The 27,776-nt window shown below is 39.6% G+C and overlaps 1 protein-coding gene across 1 annotated transcript in view; it reads left to right on the forward strand.

The window, feature by feature from the left end:
• Window positions 1-25,486, forward strand: part of LOC103160487 (transcription initiation factor TFIID subunit 2) — a 46,593-nt gene extending 21,107 nt beyond the window's left edge. The window contains 3 exon segments of the mRNA XM_035449650.1: window positions 13,252-13,356; window positions 19,371-19,377; window positions 25,242-25,486. Of these exon segments, the coding sequence (XP_035305541.1) occupies window positions 13,252-13,356; window positions 19,371-19,377; window positions 25,242-25,486 (357 nt within the window).
• Window positions 25,487-27,776: the final 2,290 nt, after the last annotated feature.

Consider the following 27,776-nt stretch of genomic DNA (forward strand, 5'->3'; position numbering starts at 1 on the left):
AGGCTTTGGAGCCTGTCCTGGAATTCACTCTGTACACAGGCTGACCTCAAACTTAAGAGATCTGCCTGCCACTGCTGGGATTAAAGCAGTGAGCCGCCACTGCCCAGCTAAAACAATTTTCTTAATTTGATTTTGTAAAAACATTTTCAAGTACATTGTTAATAGTTTCTTAGTTTAATGAATAGGGAAGATGTCTTGTGTGTCCCAACTTATAATTGATCTCACTATTTATATCATTTGGGAACTTATTTCAGGGCATCTTGTTTTTTGTTCATTTAAAATCTTTATTACATTTATATGTTTTGTCTGTGTATGCGTGCACACGTACCACAGCATGCATGTGGAGTTCAGAGGACAAGTCTTCACTCACGGAGCCACATAACCGGCTCCCATTTGTTTATTACATTTAGAGCCTTAATGTTCATTAGAGTTGATGTTTTTTACAATCTTAAGAAACTAAAAGAATTGCAGGCTTGACATGGCATCTGCCTTTGTATTTGTGATTACCTCTTCTAACTGCATTTATTCCCGCTGTTTTCTTTTACACAGTGGGGTTTTTAATTGAGGAGTTAAATTTAACCATTTCTGTCTTCCTTCCTTTGCCCATAGTAGATAGACACTTAGGATTTATTTGATTTATTGTATTGGCTTCATAGAGCATAATTTCAGAGCCATTTCAGCTGGAGACAAGGACTTAGATTATCAGATGAAGTCTGCTTTCTCATCCCTGAAATGCCTCTAGGTGTGAGAAGTCTGCTCAAGAGGTTAGACTTTCTATAGCAGTGACTTCTTGATTAGTAACTGTACATTTCAGTTTTTTAAATAATGTTTGTTACACAAGTTTTTATATGAAATTTTGTTAGGATTTTAACATTGTTGATTTGTGATCTATAGTATATTTTGAATAATCTGTCCTTGTGAGTGATATGAAGTTGAAATGCAGAGTAAAAAATCAGCTAGCTTCACATTTTAAAATATAGAGCACGGAATACAGCCTCATTCCTTTATCGAAAATGCTGAGTGCACTTTAGTCTTTGGTAGCAAATGGGAACAGATGCTATAAATGCAATATAAACAAAGCTTTACATGTGTTCAGTTGTTTTCAATTTACATAATTAAAAATTAACATCTGTATTTCTGATAACTTCAGAGTACTTTGGGCAGATTGTCATGGTTTTGTGATATTTGAAGTTATTGTATTACACATTTATTGAGTGCTTTTGAATTGTGTTTTTGAAATGTTTTGGTTCATTCAGATGTCAAGAGCACTATTTACAGACTAGACTGAAAATCCTTTTAGAGGTATGCTTCATAGTTAGGTTTAGCATGTTTTCTTCTTAACTGACATGCTTTTTTATGTCCCCACTGGAGAAATTTCTCCTTTAATATCACCCTAGCATATAGGTTGTACTAAACCACACACAGTTGCACAAGTTTGCAGTTAAGGGCTGGTGAAATGACTCGGCAGGTAAAGGCAGAACCCGCGATAGAGACGAGAACTGACTCCTGCAAGTTGTCTTCTAATGTCTACACATATGGCCATGGCACATACACCCCACAACCTTACAAAAGAAATGTCAAGGGGGTTTTGTTTTGTTTTGTTGTCAGTCCCCACTTTTAGAAAGCCATATGGCATTGAATGGTCACCAGATGAAAGTGTTTCCACACAGTGATTGCTTTCTCAGTGGTGTTTTCTATTTTGTTTCAGATAGGGTCTCACTGTATGGCCTTGACTATCTTCCTATGTAGACCAGACTGGCCTTGAGCTAACAGAGATCTGCCTCGCTCGGCCTTCCCAGTGTACCACCATGCTTTCTGTCTTTAATTAACTTCATTCCTTTATTTATATTTTGGTTGCTTTGCTTGAGGCAGTCTTACTATATAGTCCAGGCTGGCCTCAGCTTCTGCCTCATGCATACTGAGACTACAGGTGTGTACCATGATGTGTGATGCCCTTGGGTGGTGGTGGTGGTGTTTCTATCGTATGTCTTTTTCATTCGCATTGCTATCGCACTTTTAAGAATTTATTTGAGTAAACATCACATGACTTCTGTGCATTGCAGAACTCCTATTGGGAGGACCTAGATACTCAGGTGTCTTCGTCTGTTTACGTCATTGGCATTCTCCTGTCCCATTCCAAAAGCAAGCTTTTGTGGGCATGGTGGGTTCTAAAACATGCGGTAAAATGGCCCTCAGTGAAAATGAAAACTTTGGAAGTGTATAGATTTCCCATTCCTGTTTTTGTTACAGGATACTTCAGAGTTCGTTTGTGTAAAGATGTGAAGGTTACCCATAAGTCAGAAACAAGGAAAGCTCACATGACCTACAATCATTCTTCCCCTTTAGAATTAAATGTGACATCTACAGAGATAATCCTTGATTCCCTGGACTGGTGCACTTCCACAAGTCATATTCTCCCATAAATTCTCACAGTCCTATTGTGCTGAAGTTCATAAGTGCTTACGTAAATATCAATGTCATAATTTGATGACTTGGTCTTTTTTTTTGTCTCCTCTACAGCTTTGTAGACCTAGATAGTTCAGGATCAGATCTTTGCCACTGCCTAATCCATGGCACCTAAGAACAGTGCTAAATGCATATGAAACAAATGGCTCAATGTACTTTTCCTTTTCCTCCACTCATATGTCTATGTGTATATTTAACTTTGGTCATAGATTAAAGTGACTTTACTTCCCCTGTCACAACTGTAGTAGACACAGTATCTCAGGATGTGATTAGAATGCTTGGGAAGCTTTGAGTCTTAGGAGCTTAGTGTCCCATGTGCTGATGAGACTTGCTTTCCTTGTGTGGCTTCTTTCAGTAGAGCACTTTCAGGCCAAAGTCTGTTCTTCATTAAAATAGTTTATGAATTTAAACTAAGCAAAATCTTTTTGATTAATTTATGTATCTCTTGACGTACTGTTTATCTCTTTTTGCTCTAACGTTTGCTGTCAATTTTATGTGTTTGTTAGGATAAAAAAGAGTTACATGCATAAGCTAAAATAAACCTTTTAATTTATGTGTGTTGTTTTAAAAACTAAAATTCTAAATTTTCAAAGTTGAAGTTTCCTTTCAGTAAAAATGACCTTTGCCGGGAGTTCATGCCTTTAATTCCCAAACTCAGGAGACAGAGGCAGGTGAATCTCTGAGTTCAAGGGCACTCTGGTCTATGTAGTGAGTTCCATGCCAGCCAGGGTGACATAGTAAAATTCTCTTTCAAGAAAAGGGAGTGGGGGGTAAACTCCTCACAGTGCCAGGCTGGCATATACTCGTAATCCAGTGTAAAAAGGCCAAAACAGGAGGAGTGCAGGTTCAAGACCAGTCTGAGCTTTATAATGCAACCTTGTTGCAACAAAATAAAATGATCATACAAATTTTAGAAAATAACAAAATCCCACCAAGAGAAAAATATGCCCTGTAGTAATAGTATAACCAGAAATCGTAGCCCTGACCCATTTTGATTTGTTGATTATAGTTGTTTTCATATGTGTATAGTTACGTTTGGTTTAGATTATATAAGGTTCATAGAAGATAGCATGAAGCTCTCCTGTTTTGGAAGTAAACATGATCATGATCTGACTGTACCAGTTCTTTGAGGTGATGCATTTATGGTCACTGCTTTTTCTCTTGGCAGACTTTCAGCTTTTGTTTGTTTTAGTGGTTGGTTGGTTTGCTGTTGGTTTGGTTTGTGGTGGTTTGATTTGTTAATTTGTTTTTTAGTGATAGCATTGGAATTAGACTGTCTCATGAAGAAAATTCTCAAATCTTCAGTCAAATACAGTGATCCTTTTGCTTCTGTGATCCCATGAACGTGTGACTTTGAGATTGGCTTTAAGTATGTTTCAGATGTCTGAAGTCTACACTTGTAACACTTTGTTATGTAAACTCTGGTAAATTAAGCCTGGGATACTTGTCTTCTCTTATTTCCTTTGAATATTTTGTATATTTAGTCTTTTCCTGCTTCAAAAAAATTTCTAGCAAAGCAATTTGTTATTTTAATTATGAGCATGTTGTGTATGGGTATGTGTGTCTGTGTTTTTATCCTCAGAGTTTTGTTTTTTGGTTTTTCGTTTTATTTGTGTGCATGTTATCTCCTATGTGTGCCATGGACATTCAGGCACCTGAGGACGACAGAAGAGGGCAACAGGTCCTCTAGAACAGGAGTCACAGCAGTGTTGAGCCCGCTGACCCCCCGTGTTCTGTAAGAACAAAAGCTGTCTTAACCACTGAGCCATGGTCTCGAGTCCCTAACATGTGAACTTAAAAGGACAAAACATGTGTTAAAGAAATGAATAAAGACTGCTATAAGTTATACATGTATTAATTAATCATCATTGCTATTTTAGTGGTGATTTCAGAGACGTCCTCAGAGTGCCCTTTACAAATCAGAGAGGTTAGAAAGCATTTGTAGTGTTTGGAGCAATACCAAAAGCTTTAATGGTCGGTCTCTGTTTCATTTTGGATACTTTGGAAAGCAGCTGGACAGAAATGTACTTTTCAACTTCACTGCATGTTAAAAACATAGCAACATTAATAGGTTCTAAAAAACAAACTCCCTAACATTCAGGAGGCTGAGGCAGGAGGATCAATTAAGCTTAGGACTAGCCTGGACAACACAGTGAGACCTCCTTCTCAAAACTCAAAGAAAGGCATTCCTATCGACTCAAAGAGGAAGAGATCTTGAAGGACAGGGATTATGTTTGTCCATAAAGATGAAAATGTTTGTATGAATTATTTGTAAAGATTTATGTTCCTTTTCATATAACTTGCTTTCATTTGTATCTAAAGTCACATCCTGCCTTTTTTAAGGCAACCTTTAGTAGTCTTGTTTTTTGCAATCTTTAATTTCACATCCACAAAAGGTGCCAATAAAGTTCCCATCTTCCACTTTTGCAGACATGAAATGGCAGGGCTGGGAGTGTAGTGTTTTAAACAGCACTCACTCAGCCCATCAACTTTCCTCTTACTTCCTCCCCAGCTGAAAATTCAGCTGGATTTCTTAGCTCTGGTAGTGAAGTGCAGAAATTTCCCAGATTCTCTTTTTTAAAAGTTTGGCTATCTTCCGTGAATTCCATCCCCTTTCTTTCCTCCTTCCTTATATTCAAGAGTCCAATTCCTCTTTGTTTTTGTTTTTCGAGACAGGCTTTCTCTGTGTAACAGCCCTGGCTGTCCTGGAACTCACTGTGTAGACCAAGCTGGCCTCAAACTCAGAGATCACCTGCCTTTACCTCCTGAGTGCTAGGATTAAAGGTGTTTGCCCCCATGCCTGGCTGAGACCAAGTCCTCTTAGTTCTTACATTTTTGCTTACTCCAGTCCGGGCCCTTGTCTTTCCACTAAACTCTAGGCTCCAACCAGGGTTCCCCCCACACACTTTTTTTCTTTGCATCTTTCCATATTCATAGCATCAAATATTTTCTTCTTAAGATTTTGGTCTCTTTGTTGTGCCTCATCTCCAGAAAAACAAAACAAATAAACAAAAAAAAAAAAAAAAAAAACTAGCTCTCATGATTATAAACTTGAGCCATGGAGTTTCCAGTTATTCTTCTTACTTGGCTCTTTCATTCAGATTTTGTGTTTGTTTGTTCATGACAGTGTCTTGCTATATAACATAGCCTGCCTTGAACTCGCCACTCTTCTTCTGCCGCAGCCTCCAGAGTGCTAAGACTGTGTGTGCCACCATGGTTTACTCAATTGCAACTTGTTTTGAAGACGCTCTTACCCCTTTCTTTATTTTCTATGTTCCGTTTTTAAAATGTGTCTGCACATTTCCATGCTTTCTGTTGGTGCTATGTATGAAGTTTATGTTCTGATTAATTTGAACTGTTGGCCCATGTTTGAGTTATTTTGTTCTCTTGTCTTTATTACAAGGATTTTCATACTTAACCACCAGGTTGTTGGTTTTTGGTTGGTTTGTTTGCTTTTGTTTTCAATACTAAAATGAATGAAATTGTTAGGATTATATAGTCAGATTGTTGAAGACCTTGTTACACAGTTCAGATAATCTTCAAAAGCAAATCCACACGGTATTTTTAGTGAGAAAACACAGGATAAATATTTTGAATTTATCATAAAGCATTTAAAAATGGAACTAAATACACAACTAAACCTAATGGACAAGGAGAAAAATAGTTTTCATATCTTCTATAGTGTTTCTTTTTCACATCACCAGTCAGCAAATGGTCTTTTAAAAACTCAGTTATTTTTCATTCTTGCAGGTATAAGATTCTAAACATGTTGACTAAGAATCCACCATTTACAAAGAACATGGAGTCTCCCTTATGCAATGAAGCCCTAGTAGATCAGTAGATCAACTATGGAAACTAATAAATTCTGGTAAGAGCAGTGACTTTAAAAATTGTTACTTCTGCTTTGACTGTTTCTGCCTCTTATGTGCTGGGATTAAAGCACCACCATCCTCAGAATAATGTGCCGCCATCCTCAGAAATTCCAAAGCGATCCATCCAAAGGCAATAGCCGGTAGTATGAAGAGACAAGAAAATACTATAACATCTTGCAGTGTCTTCCTAGAAACTATTAAAGCCAGTGTGGTGGTTTGAATAGGAACAGCCCTATAGACTCATGTACTTGAATGTTTGGCCTACAGGGAGTGGCACTATTAGGCTGAGTGGCCTTGTTGAAGTTGATGTGGCCTTGTTGGAATAAGTGTGGCTTTGTTAGAGGAAGTGTGTCACTGTGGAGGAGGGCTTTGAGATCCCATATATGCTCAAGCTACACCCAAGGTGTCAGTTTCTTTATCTGCTGCCTACAGATCAAGATGTAGAATTCTCAGCTCCTTCTCCAGCACCATCTCTGCCAGAAAGCTGCCATGTCCTGCCATGATGATAATAGATTAAACTTGTGAAACTGTAAAAAAAAAAAAAAAAATTGTTACTTCTTTTCATTTTACATCAGATTTTTTTAGGGATATGGTTTGTGTGTGTGTGTGTGTGTGTGTGTGTGTGTGTGTGTGTGACCTGGAACTGACAGGCCAGGAAGCCCAGTGGTTTCTGTTTCCAGCTCCCTAGTGCAGGAATCCCAGGGCATGCCACTGTGCCTGGCTTTCACATGGGTGCCGGGATCACACGCAGGCCCAGGCGGAAGTTGGATGCGCTTTACTATGTGACCCTCTTGACTCCTCCTCCATCATCCTTTAAAATAGAATCTCAGGTTCTTACGTTAACATCAGAACATTTTTTAGGATGTGTTCACTTTGTTCCTTACAGTGGTTACAGACATGAAAAATACAAATTTTACAAATGTTTAAAGTAGTTAAAGGGCTATAAACACAAACCTTCATAGTCTTTCCATCTGTTTTCTGTAGCCTCCTAGTGGCCTTGTTGAGAGAGAACTAGTTTCTTTTGTGTTTTTCCAGGACAGTGAATGAATGAATGTAGAAAAGAGATGACCTGTAGTTTTAAAGACTGCATATTTCCATTCCTCATCTCAGAGAGCATGCCATCTTATCATAGTGTGAGTTTCCATCCTTTGGAGTGAGGTGAGGGAATGGACAGTGCGTAGGAGTCCTGATGCTGGAATCAGTTAACTCTCAGCTCAGTTCTTACTCTTGGTAGAACTACTTTCAACTCTGCCATTTACAAAATGCAGGTAGTAAAACCTGTTTCTGCAAAGTGAGAAATAAACAACTTGGTGTGTGTAAAGCATGGTGTCTGCCTCAGTGTTATGCTTCTCATGATTGAGCTTTGTGTGGAGTTAGTTTCTCTCCTTCCGTGTTGAGGAATCAAATTCAGGCTCTTGATTAGTGGCTATACTCTTCACAGCCTGGGTAGTCACTTATTTGCAAGTCAGTTTTATTTAATTGGGTTATGAAATCTATGAATGTGTAAATGTCATATATTTCAATACAGTATTTGTAATATCTCTTAATACATTGAAATTGTAATTTAGATTGAAAGTTTTAGTCAAAAGCTAGGCTGAAATTACTTTGCTTAAATGGTTTTTGCAAGTAGAGACCTGTAGGTATTTATTTTAACCCTTAATTTTTTATTTTCTAGTACTTAATATTTTTGAGTATGATACTTTGTCTTCTCTCTAGAGATAGCTTACCATGCTAGCGCATTGGTAACCTGCTGAATCACAAATACTAAATTCTAATGTTTCAGTTTTTTAAATTTAGTTTACTATTACTGCAATGCTAAGGACTATTAACTTCTGTCCTCTCATATAGTGCAGTAGCCATGGGAAGTATACCGGTATAGCTATTTTGAGGAAATATAAGATGAAAGTGGATAGACTTTGTTTTTAATAAAGAAAATGAACATCAGAAAACAGTGTAAAACCAGTCTGAACTAAGAGACTATTAGTTGTTAGCTCTCCCTCCTCATGGAAGATTGTTATCTATACACAGAGTTTAATATTTTACTTGATGTGTTGAAGATATCATTGTCCCTTTTTTTAGATTCAGGGATGAGCACAAACTTCAGAAACTTATAATGAATAATTCAGCAGTAAATGTTTGGTACAAAATGTGCCATATCAAATATTAGTAAGAGTATGTGACTGACAACAATAGTTCTGAAAAATTGAGGAAGGCATACAAGTTATATTCTCTTATTGCCTCTTGAGAAGAGTTCTTGGACAGAAGGGATGGTATTTAAGATATAGGACAGTTTCCGAACATATGACCCCTGAAAGTTATAGTTAGAAAAATTCAGTGTCCAGCTGATGTCTTATGTTTGTGTTAATATCTGATAAAAAGTATAGTTGCTGCTTTAATTAGAAATTCTCCATGGCCAAAAGTTTACACTGAACAGTAAGATCAGTGTAAGTGAGGCTGTAGTCCTTAACAATTTCCTGGTCCTGCTTTAAAATTTATAAAGGACTAGAGGCAGTATAAGCAATGGAAGTGACATGAAAAGTTTGTATTAATAAGATGGGGGAGTTTGTATTTAAAAAGTGACTTTGGAAAGCATTGAACATTTGACTGGAAAGCTGGCCTGAAAAGAATTCTAACCTCTGGATAGAATGAATCTTATGTAAGAAGTCACTTTTATGCTTAATTTTCAAAGATTTTTCATGAGTAGAAATATATAATCATGTTAGGAAAATGATATAGAATTGTATTATGCCAATATAGATTTGAGTGTATTTGGCCGTTGGAGGAAAAAGAAAGTGTGTGTGTGATGTGTTGTATACACGTTGTTGTGTTAAGGTTTTACTATGCTAGGGATCAAACCTAGTAACTTGCAGGTGATGTGTAAGAACTGCACACTGGCTGCATCCCAGACTCAAACATTTTAGAGCAACATCAGGGATTTTCTTATTCCACCTATCATCATCTTAATGGGTGCCCTTTGGAAATGGGGATGTTGTAATCAAAGAAGTGAAATCATCATTTAAGTGTTTGAGTCTTGCTGAATCCTGTGCCCTTGTTGGGTCTCCTGGGTTATCTGGTGAGTAGTATATAAATTTACATCAAGAGCAAATATCTACTGGACTGGTTATGTGACTCAGTTGATAGATTGTTTGCCCAGCATGCGCAGTCCTGGCTTTTATCCCGATACCATATAAACTTGGTTCCTCTCTAATCCTAGGTCTCAGGAGCTGTATCAACATCAAGCCCAGACCAGCCTGAGCAGGATGAGACTCTGTCGAAAACATACCAGCTGGCATCCAGGTGTACATGCCTTTAATCACAGCACTTGGGATTTCTGTGAGTTCAAGGCCAGCCAGCCTGGTCTGCAAAGTGAGTTTCAGGTTATATAGGGCTGTTCCACAGAGAAACCTTGTCTCAAAAAGCCAAAACAAAACCAAATATTAACAACAACAAAAACCCCACCTGGCAATGGTTTAAGTGTAGAGAATTTAAAAATTGGTTTCATTTAAAGTATGTAGAAGAAAACAAATAAGCATAGGAAGATTTGCTTAATTGATTTCAGAAACCTGAATTAACAATATGAAGAAGTTTAGCAAAATATTTTCTTTTTTTTATTTGAATTAGAAACAAGATTGTTTTACATGTCAATCCCAGTTCCCTCTCCCTCCCCTCCTACCCTATCACCACCACCACCCCCAACTAAAACCCTACCTATCACATATCCTTTCTGCTCCCAGGGAGGGTGAGGCCTTCCATAGGGTGTCATCAGAGTCTATCATATCCTTTGGGATAGGGCCTAGGCCCGCCCCCGTGTGTCTTGGCTCAGGGAGTATCCCTCTATGTGAGATGGGCTCCCAAAGTCCATTCCTATGCTAGGGATAAGTACTGAACTACTACAGGAGGTCCCGTAGATTTCTGAGGTCTCCTCACTGGCACCCACATTCAGGGGGTCTGGATCAGTCCCATGCTGATATCCCAGCTATCAGTCTGGGGACCAAGAGTTCCCCAATGTTCAGGTCAGCTGTTTTCTGTGGGTTTCACCAGCCTGGTCTGGACCCCTTTGCTCATCACTCCTCCCTCTCTGCAACTGGATTCCAGTTCAGTTCAGTGATTAGTTGTGGGTGTCTGCTTCTGCTTCCACCAGCTGCTGGATGAAAGTTATAGGATATAGCATATAAGACAGTCATCAATCTCATTATGAGGGGAGGGTATTTAAGGTAGCCTCTCCTCTGTTGCTTCTTCCTCTATAATAAACTGCATTTAGGATTATGTTATATCAAGAAGTTGTACATTTTCATACCATGCTTAATCTTTTGTACCACATTTAATTTATAATTCTGTGTATGTGTGCCGTGTGCATCTGGAAGTCAGGACAAATTGTGGGATTCTGTTTGTGCTCTTCCACTCTGGGGGTCCCAGGGATCAACCTCCAGTGGTCAGGCTTGGTGGTAAGCACCTTTACCTGCTAACCACCTTCCCAATGCAATTTCTCATCGTATTTCAAACCTCAAATTAGTGAATTACAGAGAGGATCTGTGTCTTTAAATAGCAGGTTTCCCTTGTGCTGGCAGAGTGGCATGGCAGATGAAGGCACTTGAATCCGGAATCCATATGATGGAAAGAAAGAGTTGACTCCTGCAGATTGTCCTCTGACTTCCACACTTCCCCACAGCACTTGTGCACATACACACTCACTCAATTAATTAATTGACTTTTATTTAATTTCTGAAGTTGATTTTGTAAGATTAATGGTGTGGTAATGAAGTTTTCTGTCTGCCTCTTAGGTACTGCACATGACTGGAGGTTACGGTGTGGTGCTGTGGACTTGTACTTCACTCTTTGGCCTCAGTAGACTTCCTGTTTACCCTTGCCAGAACTCGGGCTTGTCCTCAATCTAAAAGAGAAAAAAGCCGTCTTGAATCCTACCATAATTCCAGAAGCCGGAGCAGGCAACCAGGAATCCTCGAGTAACCCAGGCTCTCATGCTCAGCTCGCTGGATTTCAGAACCCTGTGAGTGTCACGTTAGTACAGAATACAGAGCCTCACTATGTAGTCTGTAGTAACAATGTCCTCTTTGAACCAGTCAGCTCTCTAGCCTCAGGTCACTGCCTTTTTAATCCCCCAGCTTGTGTTTGCTTAGCATTTCACAATTCATAAAATGTCACTGTCATCACATGATTAAATGTAACAAATGTGCTCTAGTCACTTGTGTGATGACATACGACTCTTTTGTGCCATAGGATTTCTTCTCTGCATAGTACAGAATAAAATTGCATATAGATCCAGTTCTTAGAGCCTTTTAGGCGTCAGCCTGTCTTGTCTGTGTGTATCAGTGGCAAACCATTGAACTTGAGACCCTGCCTTTAAGTTGTTTTTGCCGCACAGTTAGAGTTGTAGGGCAGTTCTAAACAGGATGAGCACCTGGCAAATGGTTTGGAAAAGAAAATAAATAAGGAATGAATAGATAACCTGATGATTTGGGAGGAGATGGCATATTACACTTTATAACTTTTAAAACTTGTGGTTTTGCCTGTAGAAAACCAAACTGCGTTGTAAACTGCCAGACTCTCTAAAAAGAGTGTGTGAATCATTTCACCTTAAAAGGATTTTTCCAGAAATAATGCTCATACTGATGACACAGTGTCTGCCATACTCCAGCCCTCCATTTTCAGCAGTCCACAGCCCAGACTGTTCTCCTAGCCGTTCCCTTCTGGTGTCTGGACGCTTGACCCTAAGTTATCTGGAATAGAGTCACATTGATTGTGAATGTAAAGTGGGTCCTACGGTCTGGGTTGGGGAAGCTAAGACAGATGCTCACATGGAAGAGGAAGTGCCCTCTGAAGAGCTCTCTCCGGTGGGAACCAGTGTGCTGGTGACACTCGCCCACGTCCACACGCACACCTCAGGTGTCAGGAGAAAGTGACATCACGAGATGCAGCCTTCTAGGGCTGCACCCATGGCGAAGGCATTAGAGCATTGACTTGTCTTCCAGATGACCTGCGTTCAGTTCCCAGTACTGTCTTCTGGCCTCCTATTACTGCATACATGCGAATATTCCCCCTAAACACACAAACACATACACATAGTTATGATTAGAAATGATAAAAGTAAATCTTAAAAAAAACATTAAGATCCATATGGGGGGAAAAAGTCTCTAAAAGTTAACAAAACACTTCTGCCCCCGGAAGAAGGGAAGAAAGGGCTAAACATTTTACATTGATTCCTGTTAACTTTTGGTCACTGGGCATGATCTAATCTGTGTGGCTGTTAGAGCTATTTAGTTTTTGACTGTACTACAAGCTACTTGTTTGCAGAAATCTGATTTCGGTTCTAAGTGTTGTCACAGGATCACAATGTAGTAAGTGTACAGTATTGTGAGCAGGAGTGAAGAGAAGGCTGGACCATTGGAGGCCCCACTAGAGCCTGGTCAGATACTGGAGAAGAAGAGCAAGGCTAGCTGTGAGGTCAAACTCACCATCTGAGTAAGAGATGGAGGGTACCGTGTTAGCTATGTAGAACTGTCCATAGGTTTTGCTTAGCAGGAACACATCAGAAACACCGGGTCATAAAAGAAGCCGAGTCTCCTAAAACATTCCATCCAGTTATTTAACTCACTGCATATTTTTTTCACGTTCATATTCAAACAGGAACTATATGTGTGCATTCCATATAGCTCACTACGTCTTCCCACGTGGCAGGCATGGGTTTCAGTTACTCTTCACAATCATTTCCTTTTGTTTGCTTTGGTCACTGGTCCACCCAATTTTTGTTGTAGTGCCTTTTGAAGAAGAGACGATTTTTCCTTTTAAGATTATGGTAGGTCTGTTCTTTGGCCTTTCTTCCACTTGTCCTGGAAGATAATATCGGAACATAAAGTGATGCCATGGCTCTCTGTTCTTTTGCTGTGTGCTCTAGTTTTCAAGTTCTCAAGATGAGGAGGAGGTTGATATGGATACTGTTCATGACAGTCAGGCCTTCATTTCCCATCATCTGAACATGCTTGAAAGGCCATCTACTCCAGTAAGGATAAGGTACCACAGTCTCAGGGGAGGCAGAGACCCATGACGTATATCCTTCCAAAGGTCTAGGCAAGTGTAAAAGTGAGAAGGCAATATAAAACTTTTAGATTATATCAGTGTCATTTACATTGACAAAATAATAAATTGTAGAAAGTATATTTTGGAAGTCTGGCAGATGGCACACTGGGGAAAGGCACTTGCTGTGCAAGCCTGGTACCCTGAGTTCAATCCTTGGGACCCTGTGAAGGTGGAAGAAGAGAACTGACTTCATGAAGTTCTCTGACTTCATCTGTGTATTGTTGCATGCATTTGTGCTGGCATGTGTGAACACATGTACACATACTTGCACACACAATAATAAAATTAACAAGGGCTGCTTCTTAGTTACATTTATGGTAGTTTTTCATTAAAGGCAGGCAATATGCCCGATCCATATAATTTGATATCATAGACTTGTGTGTATTTCTCAAATACCACATTTTTTGTTGTTTGTTCTATCTTTGTAATAACTACAAAATGATAAATGTAGGTCTGTTTCATTCTGTATGTAGGTGTATGTTCTGTGTGGGTACACACATGTATGGCGATCACAACTCTGGGTGTCATTCTTTAGTCACCACCTACCTTTCGTTGAGACACTGAATTTCCAGGGATCTGCCTGTCTTCATGTCCATCTAGCCATGGCTAGAATAAAAGAATGGGCCACTGTGCCCACCATTTTTTTCTTTTTAAACGAGGGTTTTTGGTGGTCTAAACTCAGGCCTTCATGCCTGTGGAGCTAGAGTTTTACTGATTGAGCCATCTCCTCAGCTTAGATTGATTTTTTTTAACATGTTTTTCTATTATGAGTTTGATTCCCTGTTGTTTTCTTTTTTAATTGTTTCCTTTTAAGTTATGACTATCCTATTTAGCAACTGCAGCTAAGCTGCAAGAGCCGAAGGCTGAGGGAATTCTGATCTCTCAGGTACCAACTCTTTCAAACCTACTAAGGAAACTTGTTTAAATCTCTGTCCCACTAAAGAACTCAAGATTCAAAGGTTGAGATAGAATCCTGCTTCTCAGAGGCTAAATAGCAAGCAGCTTACCTAGCTCACCTCTTAGTCTCACAAGAAGTTCTCATGCTTTTTCTCACCCATCCATATAAACCCTTCTCTACCTGGCTTCTCCCTACAACTTCCTGTTAGTTGGTTGCTGACCCAGCCTCCTGGCCACAGGTGAATTTTATTTACTCAAACATATCTTTGCATCGTTAAACAAATGTTCCAGAGCACAAACAAAAGTAACACATGTTAAAATAAAATTTTATAACAATACTCCACCCAACCCCTGTGTGAATACTTTTGCTCTTTTTTCTGATTATTTGAAAACCGTAAGCCAGTTGGTAGTGGCACATGCCTTTAATCCCAGTACTTGTTGGGCAGAGGCTGGTGGATCTCTGAGTTCAAGGCTAGGCTGGTCTACAGAGCAAGTTCCAGGACAGCCAGCACTACACAGAGAAACCCCTGTATTGAGAAAAACAAACAATAAAAAAGAAAATACTAATCCCAGCCTGTACTTTTTAAATGGTCTTTATGTTCTCTTTATTAATATGTTAAATTGGCCCCCTGTATCTCTTAATGCATTTTGGTTGGAAGCATACATTGTCAGATGTCACAAGAGCTACAGCAGCTTATTTTTAGCCTGTTAGCTTGATAGGTTGACTTCTGCACTGTGATTGTCTGTCTATGAGTGTCTGATAGTGAGTTGTGTTTCTTGGAGACAGTTGTTAGTTGTAACTTTTCTAGTGCAGTCATCTAGTCTTCCTCTTCTTTAAACTTTGCGTGACACTTTCTCCCCTTTCCTTCCCCTCTGAAACTGGACTTTTCCTGCCTAGTTTTCCAGTGGCTCTGCCGTTAGCTAATGATACCTTTCTCAAGCAACCGTTAACAGTAATTACCACAGGAGAGATGGGGCTTACAGATACCTCTATTCATGATGGGAAATGTGCAGATGTCTGTAACAGCTGTGTGTTCATGGTTACAATGGCAGTGATTCATGACACTCTTGATCTTAAATTCTCTCTGTCCTCTTTTCTATGATGCTCCCTGGTCTCCAGAGAATGAAGGGACAGAGTTACTCTATTTAAGCTGAGCCTCCTTGTTGCATTTGTTCTTAGCACTTGGTTCAGATATGAATCTGCATTTGCCATTACCTCCAAAAAGAGCTTCTTTGCCCTGACTTAGTGTCTTAGACTAAACACAAATATTTAGCAGGCAGTTTAACATATTCAGCAGTGGTAGGTAGTGTGTTCCCCACCTGGGCCCATGTCCTCCCAGTAATAGGTTATGGCCAGGCTTATAGTATCAGGTGTGTATTATCGAAAAACAGTTGGTTATCCCACAAGTAGTCATACCACTATTGCACCGTTAGACATCATTTCCTGGCAGGTCAGCTTTTTAGCACAACACGTGGTCTACAGCTGGGTGAGACTAGGGATGCGTTTCCTCTCCAGCAGCCTACATTGCACCTTCCTACGCTGTGAACACTAGTAGGCAGAGAAGGAGTTTCCAGTTCAGTTCTGTCTTCATTCTTTGTATCCGGTATCCAAAGTATATGGTGTCTTCATTAAAAGGCTTTAACATCTGATTGTAGTGGGCAACCTAGAACAATGACAATAGCCTATATTCTTTTTTTGTGTGTTTATATAAGGACCCTCTGAAGCCAGACCAGAATGTCAGATTCCCTTGAGTTGGAGTTACAAAAGTTGCCAGCCACTTGACACAGGTGCTTGGAACTGAACTTGTGTCCTTCAGAAGCACAGCCAATGCCTTTAACTGCTGAGCCATCCTCTATTCCCACAGGCTTTACTCTTTTGAGGGGGTCTGCAGCTTCTGTGGCAAACAACTCATGGGGAGGTATATTACACCTGGCATTGGGGCTCTTGGTTAGGCCCATCCTTCTAGGAGAGCATTATCTGTCCACAAAACTCTTCTGTATATGGTATCCTTTAAGGATCTTTTGCAGTGGTTGTTTGAGCATCATGAGTTGTCTTAGTTTGGCACTTTCTGAAATGTCTGTTTTTCTTACCAATAAAAAAAAAAAAAAAACCTTTGTTGACTTTAGCAGTCTTGGTTAGCAGCTGTTTTCTTTCAGGCTTTAGTGTATCTTTCCATGTTTTTCTGGCTCTTAGGGTTGTTGGTGACAGATCAGTTGTTATTCTGATGTGTTTATCTTTGTGAATGTGTTGATGTATCTCCCATGTACATATATATATATAATCACAGGCTGGCCTTGAACTTACTGTGTAACCAATGATGAATTTCTTATATTCCGTCTTCTATCTCCTAAGTACTGGGATGGTAGATGTTGAGTACCCATGTTTGTTTTTTGTTGTTGTTCTTCAAGATAGGGCTTCTCTATGTAACAGCCTTGGCTGTACTGGACCTTGCTTTGTAGCCCAGGCTGACCTTGAATTCAGAGGTCTGCCTGCTTCTGCCTCCTGAGTGCTGGAATTAAAGGCATGCATTACCATGCCCAGCTTCCATGTCTGGTTTTATACTTAGGGGAAATTGAGTCAAGAGTTCCATACATACTGAGCAAACATGCTGCCAGCTGATCTACATCTCCAGTCTTTTGGTAGCTTTTAGTGTTTTTCTTTGCCTGTAGTTTTCAAATTTTCACTGTTACATATTATGGAAAGAGTCTTCTCTGCTCATGTCTAGTTGGGGTTCTGTATACCAGTTGTGTTTAGATGTCTGTTTCTGTACATTTGAGACATTTTCTGTTATAATTTCATTGAGTAGTTTCTGTCTTTAGTGTTTAATTTCAGTTCTCCTTTTAGCCTGTGGATAGATAGGTTTTATCTCTTGATTGTATGTAGAGTTTAGACATTGTGGTTATGTTGTTTTGGGTTCCCCCCTTCCTTGTTTATTGGTACTTGAATTCATTATTTCTTTTCTTTTGGCTGTGTGTGTATGGAAGTCATAGGACAACTTGTAGAAGTCAGTCTTCTCCCTTCCACCACCTGGGTCTCAAGAATTACAGGCAGGTTGTTAGGCTCTGCAGGAGGCCTTTTTCCCCATCCCCTACTCATTCTGCTTAGTTGAGTCTGTTAGTGGCTTCAGTGTAGTTTGTACTTGATTCGTTTTTTTATCACTTGTAACACTTTTTTCTCAAATCTTAATTTTCTTTCTGAATTTTTCTTCTACACTGCTGTAGAAAAACCACCCATTGTATCCATATTACTCAATTCCTGTCTCCTTTACCAACTTTCTGTGTGCTGCTGAGTTTTGTCATTTACTTGTTCATGCCATATTTGAGGCCACTCATATTTTTATTTACATACCAATCCCAGTTCCCCCTCCATCTCCTCCTCCTGCTCTCCCCACCTTCCCCCACTGCACCCCCATCTGATCCTCAGAGGATTGGGCCTCACATGGGGAGTCAAGGAAGTCTGTCCCATCACCATGTAGAGGCAGGACCAAGCCCCCACCCCCACCCACCCAGCCACCCCTGTGTTTAAGCTAACCAGGGTATCTCTCCATAGGAGATGTACTCCCCAAAAGCCAGCTCACGCACTGGGGAAAGAGCGTAGTCACACTGCCTGGAGGCCACTCGTTTTTAGTAGTTAAAATTTTAAGTATTTCAGTGTCTTGAGTTCTGTAATTGAGCATTTAGGATCTTTTGGAAGAGTCATGTTGCCTTGCCTTTCATATTGCTTGGGTTTCTGTATTGCAATTTATGCCTCTATTGGTCTGAACACTTCTGGTTTTATATTGATCAGCCTAGTCTTGAGAGTTCAATCTCTGTTGCCACCCAGAATAGAAAACAGACTGCTCAACCAGCAACATAAAACTAAAAACACAGGAGCACAGGTAAAATAAGCTAAATCCTACTGGTATCACTTGGAAGAGAAAATGGGAAACTATTGTATAACTGTTACAACCTTTGTGCATTTCCAACCCCTACCCCATGCCCTGTGGAAAGAACCACCTTTTTTGGGGTTTTTTTGGTTTTTTTTTTTTTTTTTGGTTTTATTTTAAGACAGTTTCTCTGTGTGACTCACCTGGCTGTCCTGGAACTCACTTTGTAGACCAGGCTGGCCTTGAACTCAACACTGCCTCCCAAGTGCTGGGATTAAAGGCTTGAGCCACCACACCCATTATGACTTCCCTTTTCTCAGGCCACACCTAGGCATCTTTTAGTCTCCATCTTCTATAACAGCCCCAAGGTCCCTTGTAGAAAACATTTCTGGTTTTTTGATAATTTGGGGTCTAAAATTTGATCTCTGGATTCTATTATAATTTTATTTCATGTTCTATCACTAAACTAATTCTTTAAATGCATTTGTAATCCCTAAGTTATTTTGGTGTGTTCAGTACATTTGATAACTGAACTGTTTTTAGGGAATTTTGCAAACTATATGCAAATGCTAAATAAATAGTAAAATGGTTTCTGTAGCAAAATATAGGGTCTAATTTATGTGTTTGGCAAGTCTTTCAAGTTTATTGCCTCTCAAATGTGAATTTCCTGAGGTTGAAGCAGTTGGCAAAGGATTAAATTACTTCTGATCTTTAGTGGGCTTAATATTGTGTCCATTTATGATCAGGGTTTTACTAGGATTAAGCTTTCTGGTTTTAAAGCAAACATGTGAAACTTGTCAAACTTTTTTTCTCCTAAATATATCATATTTTCCCTTTCTTTTGATCTTTTAGGGCTTTCTAAATATCGCCCATCGAGCTCCAGGTCTTCCTTAATGCCCTAGCACTCATTAGGCTGTGACATCATACCAACTACAAAACCCCAGTGGACTATGGAACTGTCCCAAAAGGGAATAGGTACATTTGCTTATTTCTTTGTTTTGTATTGTTTTATCTCAAGCACATCATAAATTCAGTGTTAATTTATCAATTTAAAAAATACCGAAAAGGTAGAGAACTTAGTTTTCTTGTAATATTTTGGTTTTATATTTTGTAAGTCCAAAGACTATTTCCGGTTAGTGTCTATCTGATTCAAAATTTTGTTTTTCTGTTACAGAAAATTTGTAAGTAACAAGAAGAAAAATAGATGAGAAAAAAAACCCTTCCCCTTCATTATGCTATTGCATACCCATTATAATACCTATAACTATTTGCTCTTGCCTTACAGTCAGATGTTAACTTCAATACAAACCTTACAATTGGTACCTTTATACAATCCACAAATTACCCGCTTATTTCTCACCCAGTGCTCAGGATTGCTGTTTTATTCATGAAAACTTAGCGATAGACATATACAACTTGTATAGTGTTGCATACAGGGCTGGCAGTATGGCTCTGTAGTAAAGGTGGGTGCTGCCAAGCCAGACAACTGGAGTTTGATCCCCAGAACCCCCATGGAGAGAACTAAAGTTGTCCTCTGAGCTATACACACACACACAATCACACACACACACACACACACACACACACACACACACACACAGAGAGAGAGAGAGAGAGAGAGAGAGAGAGAGAGAGAGAGATGAAATTATTTCATAATAATTAAGCTTTCCTAAGAAAAGTAGGTCAGCTCAGTTGTACTTATGTATTCACTCATTTAGGGTCTTCTGCTTATTGTGTCCTCTTAAGCAAAGAGTATAGCAACTGTTGGATGCTATCAACCACCAGGACACAAAGATTAAGTTTTCAAGTGTTGATGAAAACAGAATAGGAAAAAAGCTACATAAGCAAAGTGACTTCTGAAGACTGGGTTTTCCAAAAGTCATTCGTAAACTTTAAACATCTATGGATTTCTGCTTGTTTCACTGGTGGATTTTGCTTGTATTATGTATGTTTTTATATGATATAAACAGAAGAGTAATATTTATTGATTTGACAAAAGAACTTGAGGACCAACTGTGATTAATAGTAGACTTCAGCCACAATCACAGCTGAAAATGCTTTAGTGTTAAGACCCCGTAGCCTACAGCCTTTCATGAGGTGTGTACACTTATGTAATAGCTTCAAATACTATGTTTCAGAAGGAATCCAGCTGGGACTTTGGCTTGTGTTTCTAGGAATGAAGGGATTGGGAGATGGTGTCTTTGCTCCTCCTACTTCCTCCTTCCTCACTTCTCTCAGCTCCCTTGTTCTTTTCCCTCTGTCCTTCCTGTGTCTGTCTGTGTGTGCATTCTAAGCTGCATGTGTCGCTGGAGATTGAACACAGGGTCTTCTACATTTGTCCAAAACTACACCCCTAACCTCTGTGTGCTCTTGGCTTTGGTTCAGTATAATTCTACTCATCTAAAGTTATAGCTTGTGGAGTTTCAGACCTCTTAACATTGGTTGAAAATGATTCTTTGACATTCTCCTTAGCTGTGTAAAAGTCAACTTCTGCATTTCCTAGAGTCAAGTCAATTCCTATTCCAAAAAGAGTTTAATGCATTTGTTAGAATTCTCTTAGTGATGTGGCACATGAGCTGTTTAAAAAGCAAATCTTTATCACTTAACGTGTGGTTTTGTATCATTGCTCTACTATTACTTTGAAAAATATGTTTTCAGTTTTATTTTGTGTTTTCTTCATGTATTGTCCAGTCTCTTTGTTTGGGAAGATCAGAGAAAGCTAAACTAGGATTAGAGGTGGGAAATAGGGAAGCCTGGAAGTTGAGATTTAGCTGTTAATCATGTTGGGAAGCAAGAGTACACAGTTAAATTGACTAATATATTAAGCTTTAATATATTTTGAAAAAAAATTATATTACATTTGTGTGTGTGTGTGTGTGTGTGTGTGTGTGTGTGTGTGTGTGTGTGTGTGTGTGTGTGTTGAATTTCAAATACAGCCTTTTCCTAACACATCCTTCCACTGGATAAAGTAGCTTTTCTAAACATAACAAAAGCTCTTTTCACAGATGACAACTAAGCATCAACCTACTTTGTTTCTCATTTGCACATTTATGTGTATGCATGTGTGCGCGCTTAATGTTACAGGGCACGTGTAGAGAAGTGTGCTGGAGTCAGTGCTCTCCTTCTACCACTTGGGTTCCAGGATCAAACTCAGGTTATCGGGCTTGGTGGTAAGCATCTTTAGCTGCTGAGCCACTCTGCCAGCCTGGAACAGTACAAGTGTCATGCCTGCCTGGTGTAACAGTGTCTCTGTGGGAGCATTATTCACAGGTCCATCTTTGGGGATGTCAGAGATTCAGTGTTAGTCTAAACCAAGAAATAAGTACGTTGGTCATCAAGGCGAGTCTCCTCTTCCTGCTTTATCAGAGCTGGGATGTGTGGGGGCAAGATTAGTCTGTGGCTGAGTTAGGTTCCTGAGAGAACACAGTGGTAAGACATGGTATGGTCTCCCTTCAGACTACAGACTGTAGATTAAAGAACACAGGTGGGGTGTGTGCGGACATAGCCAGCTGAGTGCTTCTTTATTCGTGGTAGCTAAAACTTACAAAAATGTTGCCCTGATTGCCTAAAAATGGAGAGACAGAAAAAAAAAAAAAAAAAAAAAACTGGCAGAATTGCAGATTTTCTTGGAATATTTAAGTGAAAGGTTGTTTTAGCAGTGTTCCTTTACTTGTGTTGTCTCCAGAGGTTCTAAGCTGTTGAGTGGGGGGCCCTTGCTTCCTTTATTCACGAGGTGAGGTGACTTCTCATATGTCTCTAGGACTGAGAGCCAAGGAGCAAGATGATATTCAAGAATGGAAATGTGTTACAGACCTCATGTAGGAGAGATAGAAACAAAACATAGTGCTTTAAGTAAGACGGAGAAGACATGCATCTTTTGTTAGCAGAGGACCGTGATGAAATGCTTTTAACACCACACACACACACACACACACACACACACACACACACGCACGCACGCACGCACGCACGCACGCACGCACGCACGCACACACGCACACACGCGCACACACACACTCCCTCCCTCTTCCAGTGTATGGCAGCCATAGGTCAAGCCATGGAATAACAAAGGAGAGATGCAAGAGTGGTTCCTCCCTTCGTTACCTTTCCCTCCCTTTTCCCGATGGATGGAGAACAGGCAGGAGAGGCTGTATGGTCCTGTGAATGACAGATTGAGCATCGTAGAGCCTCTCCTTGCCAGCACTGAGCTCCCGCTCCACAATTGCAAGGCTGGGGACAACAGCATGGTCTCCCAAGTTCATTTAGTGATCGCAGAGGGGAAGAAGAGCAGAGGGGACAGAGTGAAAGTGGAGCAGAAGGAATTCCCGAGCGGTTTCCGAGGGGAAGAGGAGAGTCCTGCAGCTGTCCCTCAGACTGTGGATTGTGCAATGCCTTCTTGCATAACTCAAACAACACAATTCTAGTCCTTCAAACATTACTTTGAAATTAAAACAATTTGTTTTGTTTTAAAGGCTTGGATGCTTTCCCTAGAGACCTTCCTTTTGGAAATCACCCTGAAAAACAGACTAATTTTTTTTTAATCTTTAAATTATATTGATGTATTTCAACATCTTAATTTTTATTTGCTCTAAATAATCAAAGAACACAATTGATATCTTTCCTAATAGAAACAGCTACTGGATTTGTCTTAAATATGAACTCCCTAATGTGAAAGAAATCAATAAAATTAGTAGATTGTTCACTGTTTCTTTTTCTTTGTTTTTTTTTTTGTTTTGTTTTATTTTCTCTTTTTGGTTTTTCAAGACAGGGTTTCTCTGTGTAATAGCTCTAGCTGACCTATTTTGTAGACAAAGCTGGCCTTGAACTCACAAAGATCCACCTGTCTCTCTGCCTCCCACATGATGGGATTAAAGGCATGTGCCACCAGTGCCCGGCCTGTTCACTGCTTGCAAATGGGGACTTTTATTAAGTACTTTTGGTTTATATATGTTGACTACAGCTTGTTTGTTTGTTCAAATTTGGTCTTAGGGAAGGTTTTATATTAGACAGAATAATTCAGAATATTTTTGTTTAACAAAATGGACAAATTACGGTATTTTAAATTATGTGTTGTGTCTTCCTTTACCATGTCTGCTATCTAAAATAGAAAAGGCATTTCCCATCAGTGCCCACATAAAGTCCACAGTGCAATCCTCTTATCATTTCTCTTTTTAAATTTGTATTTTAGTCCACATCTTTTTCTCTCTCTACCCTGCAATGTATTTATTAAAGAAGTCACATTTTTATCTTTGGTTTTCAGGTATATAATTTTGCTGTTTATTTGTGGTAAAGTTAACACGGTGGAGTTCTTTGTAATTTCTGTAATATTACAGTCCTCTCAAGACATGTGATTAGATTCAGCTTTATCAGTGGTGTGCATTTCCATTTGGAAATACCCAGTATCCAGTTGACATTTTTGTGAGGTTAACTATTGTGGATGTTCAGGACCTAAATATATTAACTCATTGAAGGTTTCAAAGAAATGTTACTCTAATTGTTTCATTTTTATGTATAGGATGGATTAGTTCTATAAAGCTAAATTCCTCTTCATTATTACTCAGTGGGGTGAGCCAAATAGGACAGTCTAGATAAAGGCCTAATGCTGTACATATAATAATTTTTAAAACCATGAGTACACTGACCAGCATCCTTTAATGGTGATCAGTTTTAGTTCATATTTATTATCCAGGAATAGTATTGAAATTGCTATATCTTTACACATCTTTTAAGGCTGAGTCAATTGGGCAGAACTTTTAGTTCCTTGCTGTTGTATCTAATGTTTCAGGCCCATCTTATAAATATTCTGACACAAACTGTAAACAGTGGTTTGTCACAGGAGCCATTGATCCTGTCACCCAGATTCTAAAAGCTAGTTAACTTCTTAGGTTTTCATAAAAGTCAAGCAAAATTCAAGACATGTAGTCAAGATATCTTAATGTGAGCTAGGAGGCCTGCAGGTAAAGATGAATTCACCTTTGAAGTGGTTGTAGGTATTCCCTAGAAGAGAATAAACCACAAACGTTATCGCCTCTGCTGGGAAGCACAACTTTGAAGACAACTGTTGGCTTTTCAGAATTCCAAGCCACTTGGCTGGTGCAGCACAGGACCTGAGGCTCTGAGAAGTGCAGCTAGTCAGTCAGCTTAGACAGTTGCCAAAAATAATTGATGGAGAATGGCAAACAATGGGCAAGAAGCTCAGTTGTTTGTGTGCCTTGGACATTGTTCCTTTTCCCTGTTACCTGGCTCTCTTTTATGAGATACGAGTCCACTTTTCTGTACTTGTAGCATGAGGATTGTACTTATTTCATTTAAGATTGAAATTAAGATAGTGTGGTATCACAGCTTCATGACTGTTACAGTTTCCTTGGTCCACAGATGGTTAGAGCTGAAGAGAGTGTTTGAGGACATTGAGTCGCCTTCTAGATGAGATTCAGTACAGCCCAAGGCTAATGGGACAGTCTCATCTAGAACAGTTTCCTGATTTTTGGTTCCTGTCTTTTTGCTGACATGACTCTGGTCTTTAGGAACATTTTCCTTCACAGTCCCCATTTTTAACACTGGGCCTTCAGAAGATTTCCCTTTACCTTTGCATCCCCTGAAACCATCTAAGCAACTAAAGGAGCGTCTCATTTTCACTAAGATACTGTTATCAGTAACTAAGATAGTTAGTATATTTGTAAGTCTAAGTGACTCAATAAAGAACTGCCCTTCCCTGTAATGGTTTATGGCAAAGCAGTATTTGAAGGGGTTATATTTTCATTGGCCAGTATAGATTTTAGTATATAGCACACAGCTAGTCATTATTGTTTAATCATAGTACTTAGAAAATACTAACTTTGAAAGGATGATTTGCTAATACACTAGCCTATTTTTTATAGGCTAGTTAGACCTAAATTAGTTGACTTCTGGCTAAGATGCCGGGAATTCTGTTGAACTAGTTAGCTGTTGTATTTGGATATTTCATGAGACTGTCCTCAGCTTCCTGCTAGGATAGCTATCCTTCCGTACTATCAACAGAAATTGATTGGGTGTTTTCATCTTGAAGGTAAGGAGCAGCCTTTGGAGATGAGTGTGCATTGCATGGGAGCAGCTCCGCTCTCGATGTTTGCTAAGGAGTCTACGTCCTCTAGACACAGCAATCATCATCACCATGAGCACAAGAAGAAGAAGCACAAGCACAAACACAAGCACAAACACAAGCACGACAGCAAAGACAAGGACAAGGAGCCCTTTGCCTTCTCCAGCCCTGCCAGCGGCAGGTCTGTGCGCTCCCCGTCACTCTTGGACTGAAGCACCTGCCTGCAGAGCCCTTTCCAAAGTCCCGACCAGAAGAAAGTGTTACTGCAGCCTGGTCCTCTACAGCCTGGTCCTCCTCGATGGAGCATGATCCCAGAGGGAATACAGAGAAACTGAGAGTGCTCTGGAGTTCTGGGCTTCAATTTCTGTTATTTGTATAACTGCGATCTAAGTAGGAACTGGTTTGTTGTTGTTGTTGTTCTGGATGAACTCCTCCATCTCTTGTTTCTTCCTGAAAACACAGAGCGACTACTTTTTATAAAAGCCTTCATAGCCACTACAGGCCCGTTCACATCCTGGTCTCCTGTGGAACACCTAGGTCAGGTATGATTGAAAGCCTTTGATGGATGTCATGGGCAGAAAGACATTTCAACAGAAGCAACTGCCAGATCTGTAGTACCCTGTGTTTTCATGAAGTGCTGAGTAACACCACTCGGAATTGCTGGAAAGACAGGCTTTTCTATAGAACTCATCCCTCTTGGCTGCTTTCTGTGTTAGCCATAGAAAGTAAGTACCGTCATTTATGAGCAAAGACTCATATTTCCTTTTACCCTACAGTCCAAAAGTTTTGAAAAAAATTATTTTTAAAAACATTTAACATAACTATCTTTTGATAGTGCATTTGGTGACTTTGATGTTGCAATTTAGCAGAACAGCCAGGTCCACCATTATTCTCAAATCAAGATGTTGAAATGACATTTTTTTTTGTTTTCCATTAAGTACAAGTGAATGTGTTCATATGTAAAATACGTGTTGCTGAATGTGGACAGTGTATACTCGTAACATGCACTCTTTCTAAAATTCCTCTGGATATAAGGCTGCCTGGTGCTGCTTGCCTGTAGTCCCAGCATTTGAGAGATAGGAGGAGGAGGATCAGTTAAGACCAGCCTGAGACACATGAGGATCTGTATCAAAAAAGCAGAACCACAAAAATCACTGTAGATGACAAAATAGGATGCTTTAAGAAGGTGTGACTATTTGTTGTTCATCAGCTTGGACAGAGGTAATTTGGCCCATGTTGGAGTATACCAGCAACAGTTTAAAAATACATGTGCAGTGTTTTGGTTTCATATTTAACAGTTTGTATGATTCTGTGTTTTATTTTGTTATTTTTTGTTTTTCTGAATTTAATCAGGTTCTCTGTTTAATTTTTTTTTCATATCTGGTTTTTATCATTTCCCTTGTTACTAAAATGTTTAACTAAATTCTTGCTCTCAGAATAAATATTTCAAAAGGGAGCCAATAATGCTGGACTTTGAAATAATAAATAACTTTCTGAGTTGAACATTCTGCCTTTGTGTCCCTTACCATTTCTGTTACCTCCCTGAGTGTGTGTAAATAATGCCAGTGCACGTTTGCAAAGAGCTTTGAACTGAGTGGATTTGAACTGTCCCCAGGAGCAGGGTGATTTCAGTAGATGGAGATGAGGTACAGTCTCAGCAGGAGAAACAGTATCTTCAAAGCAAGGGTGTGTGCAGGAATTAGAAAGCATTGGACTTGACCTGGACTCTGAGCACAAAGGAACTGTGTGTGCTTGTTTGAGTTGCAGTCTCACTGTGCAGTTCTGGCTCCGTCAGAACTCACTGTGTAGACCAGGCTAGGCTAGACTTCATAGAGATGGACCTGTGCCTTCCAAGAGCTGGGTAGGATTAAAGGCATGTGCCATCACATTTAGGCCTGCAATCAGGTGTTGAAGGGCCTAAGTGAGACTTACTGATTCAAATTAATTGCATCTGGGCCACCTCCATTAGTTTTGAGAAGTGGAAATTTGGCTCCAGATGAGGGCAGGGTCTGAAGATGGGTGGATGCAAGAGCAGGGACAGAGAAATCAGACACAGGACGCTTCTTAGTTCCTTTGTAGGAGTGATGGACAGACAGGAAGTGCATCTCGGTGTAGTTTTGCCCACTCTGACAACCTGTATCTCCCAGGCTTTATTTATACACAGAATCATCCCCTCACAGTCTCTGGTCATTGATTACAAAGTCTTCATGGCACATACTTTTTCTAAAGTCATCCATGATTACATAAGCATAGCAAAGTAAAAGAAGCAAAACAAGGAAACAGCAAGTTTCATGACAACTAAAAATAATATTATAATAAAAACAATTCTTTTAACCCAATCTTCTTTTCTTCAGTCATTGAAGTCTTGATCTGACAAGTCTGCTCAGGAAACCAGGCAGTTCACTGAGTCAAGATGTTCTTTCTCTCTTCTGTGTCTGTGTCATGAACTCTTGTCCCAGTATGGTCTCTATCTTTATTACAATCCTATAAAGAGTAAAAGAA

Source organism: Cricetulus griseus, chromosome 10, assembly GCF_003668045.3.
Source record: "Cricetulus griseus strain 17A/GY chromosome 10, alternate assembly CriGri-PICRH-1.0, whole genome shotgun sequence".
NCBI classification, from domain to species: domain Eukaryota; kingdom Metazoa; phylum Chordata; class Mammalia; order Rodentia; family Cricetidae; genus Cricetulus; species Cricetulus griseus.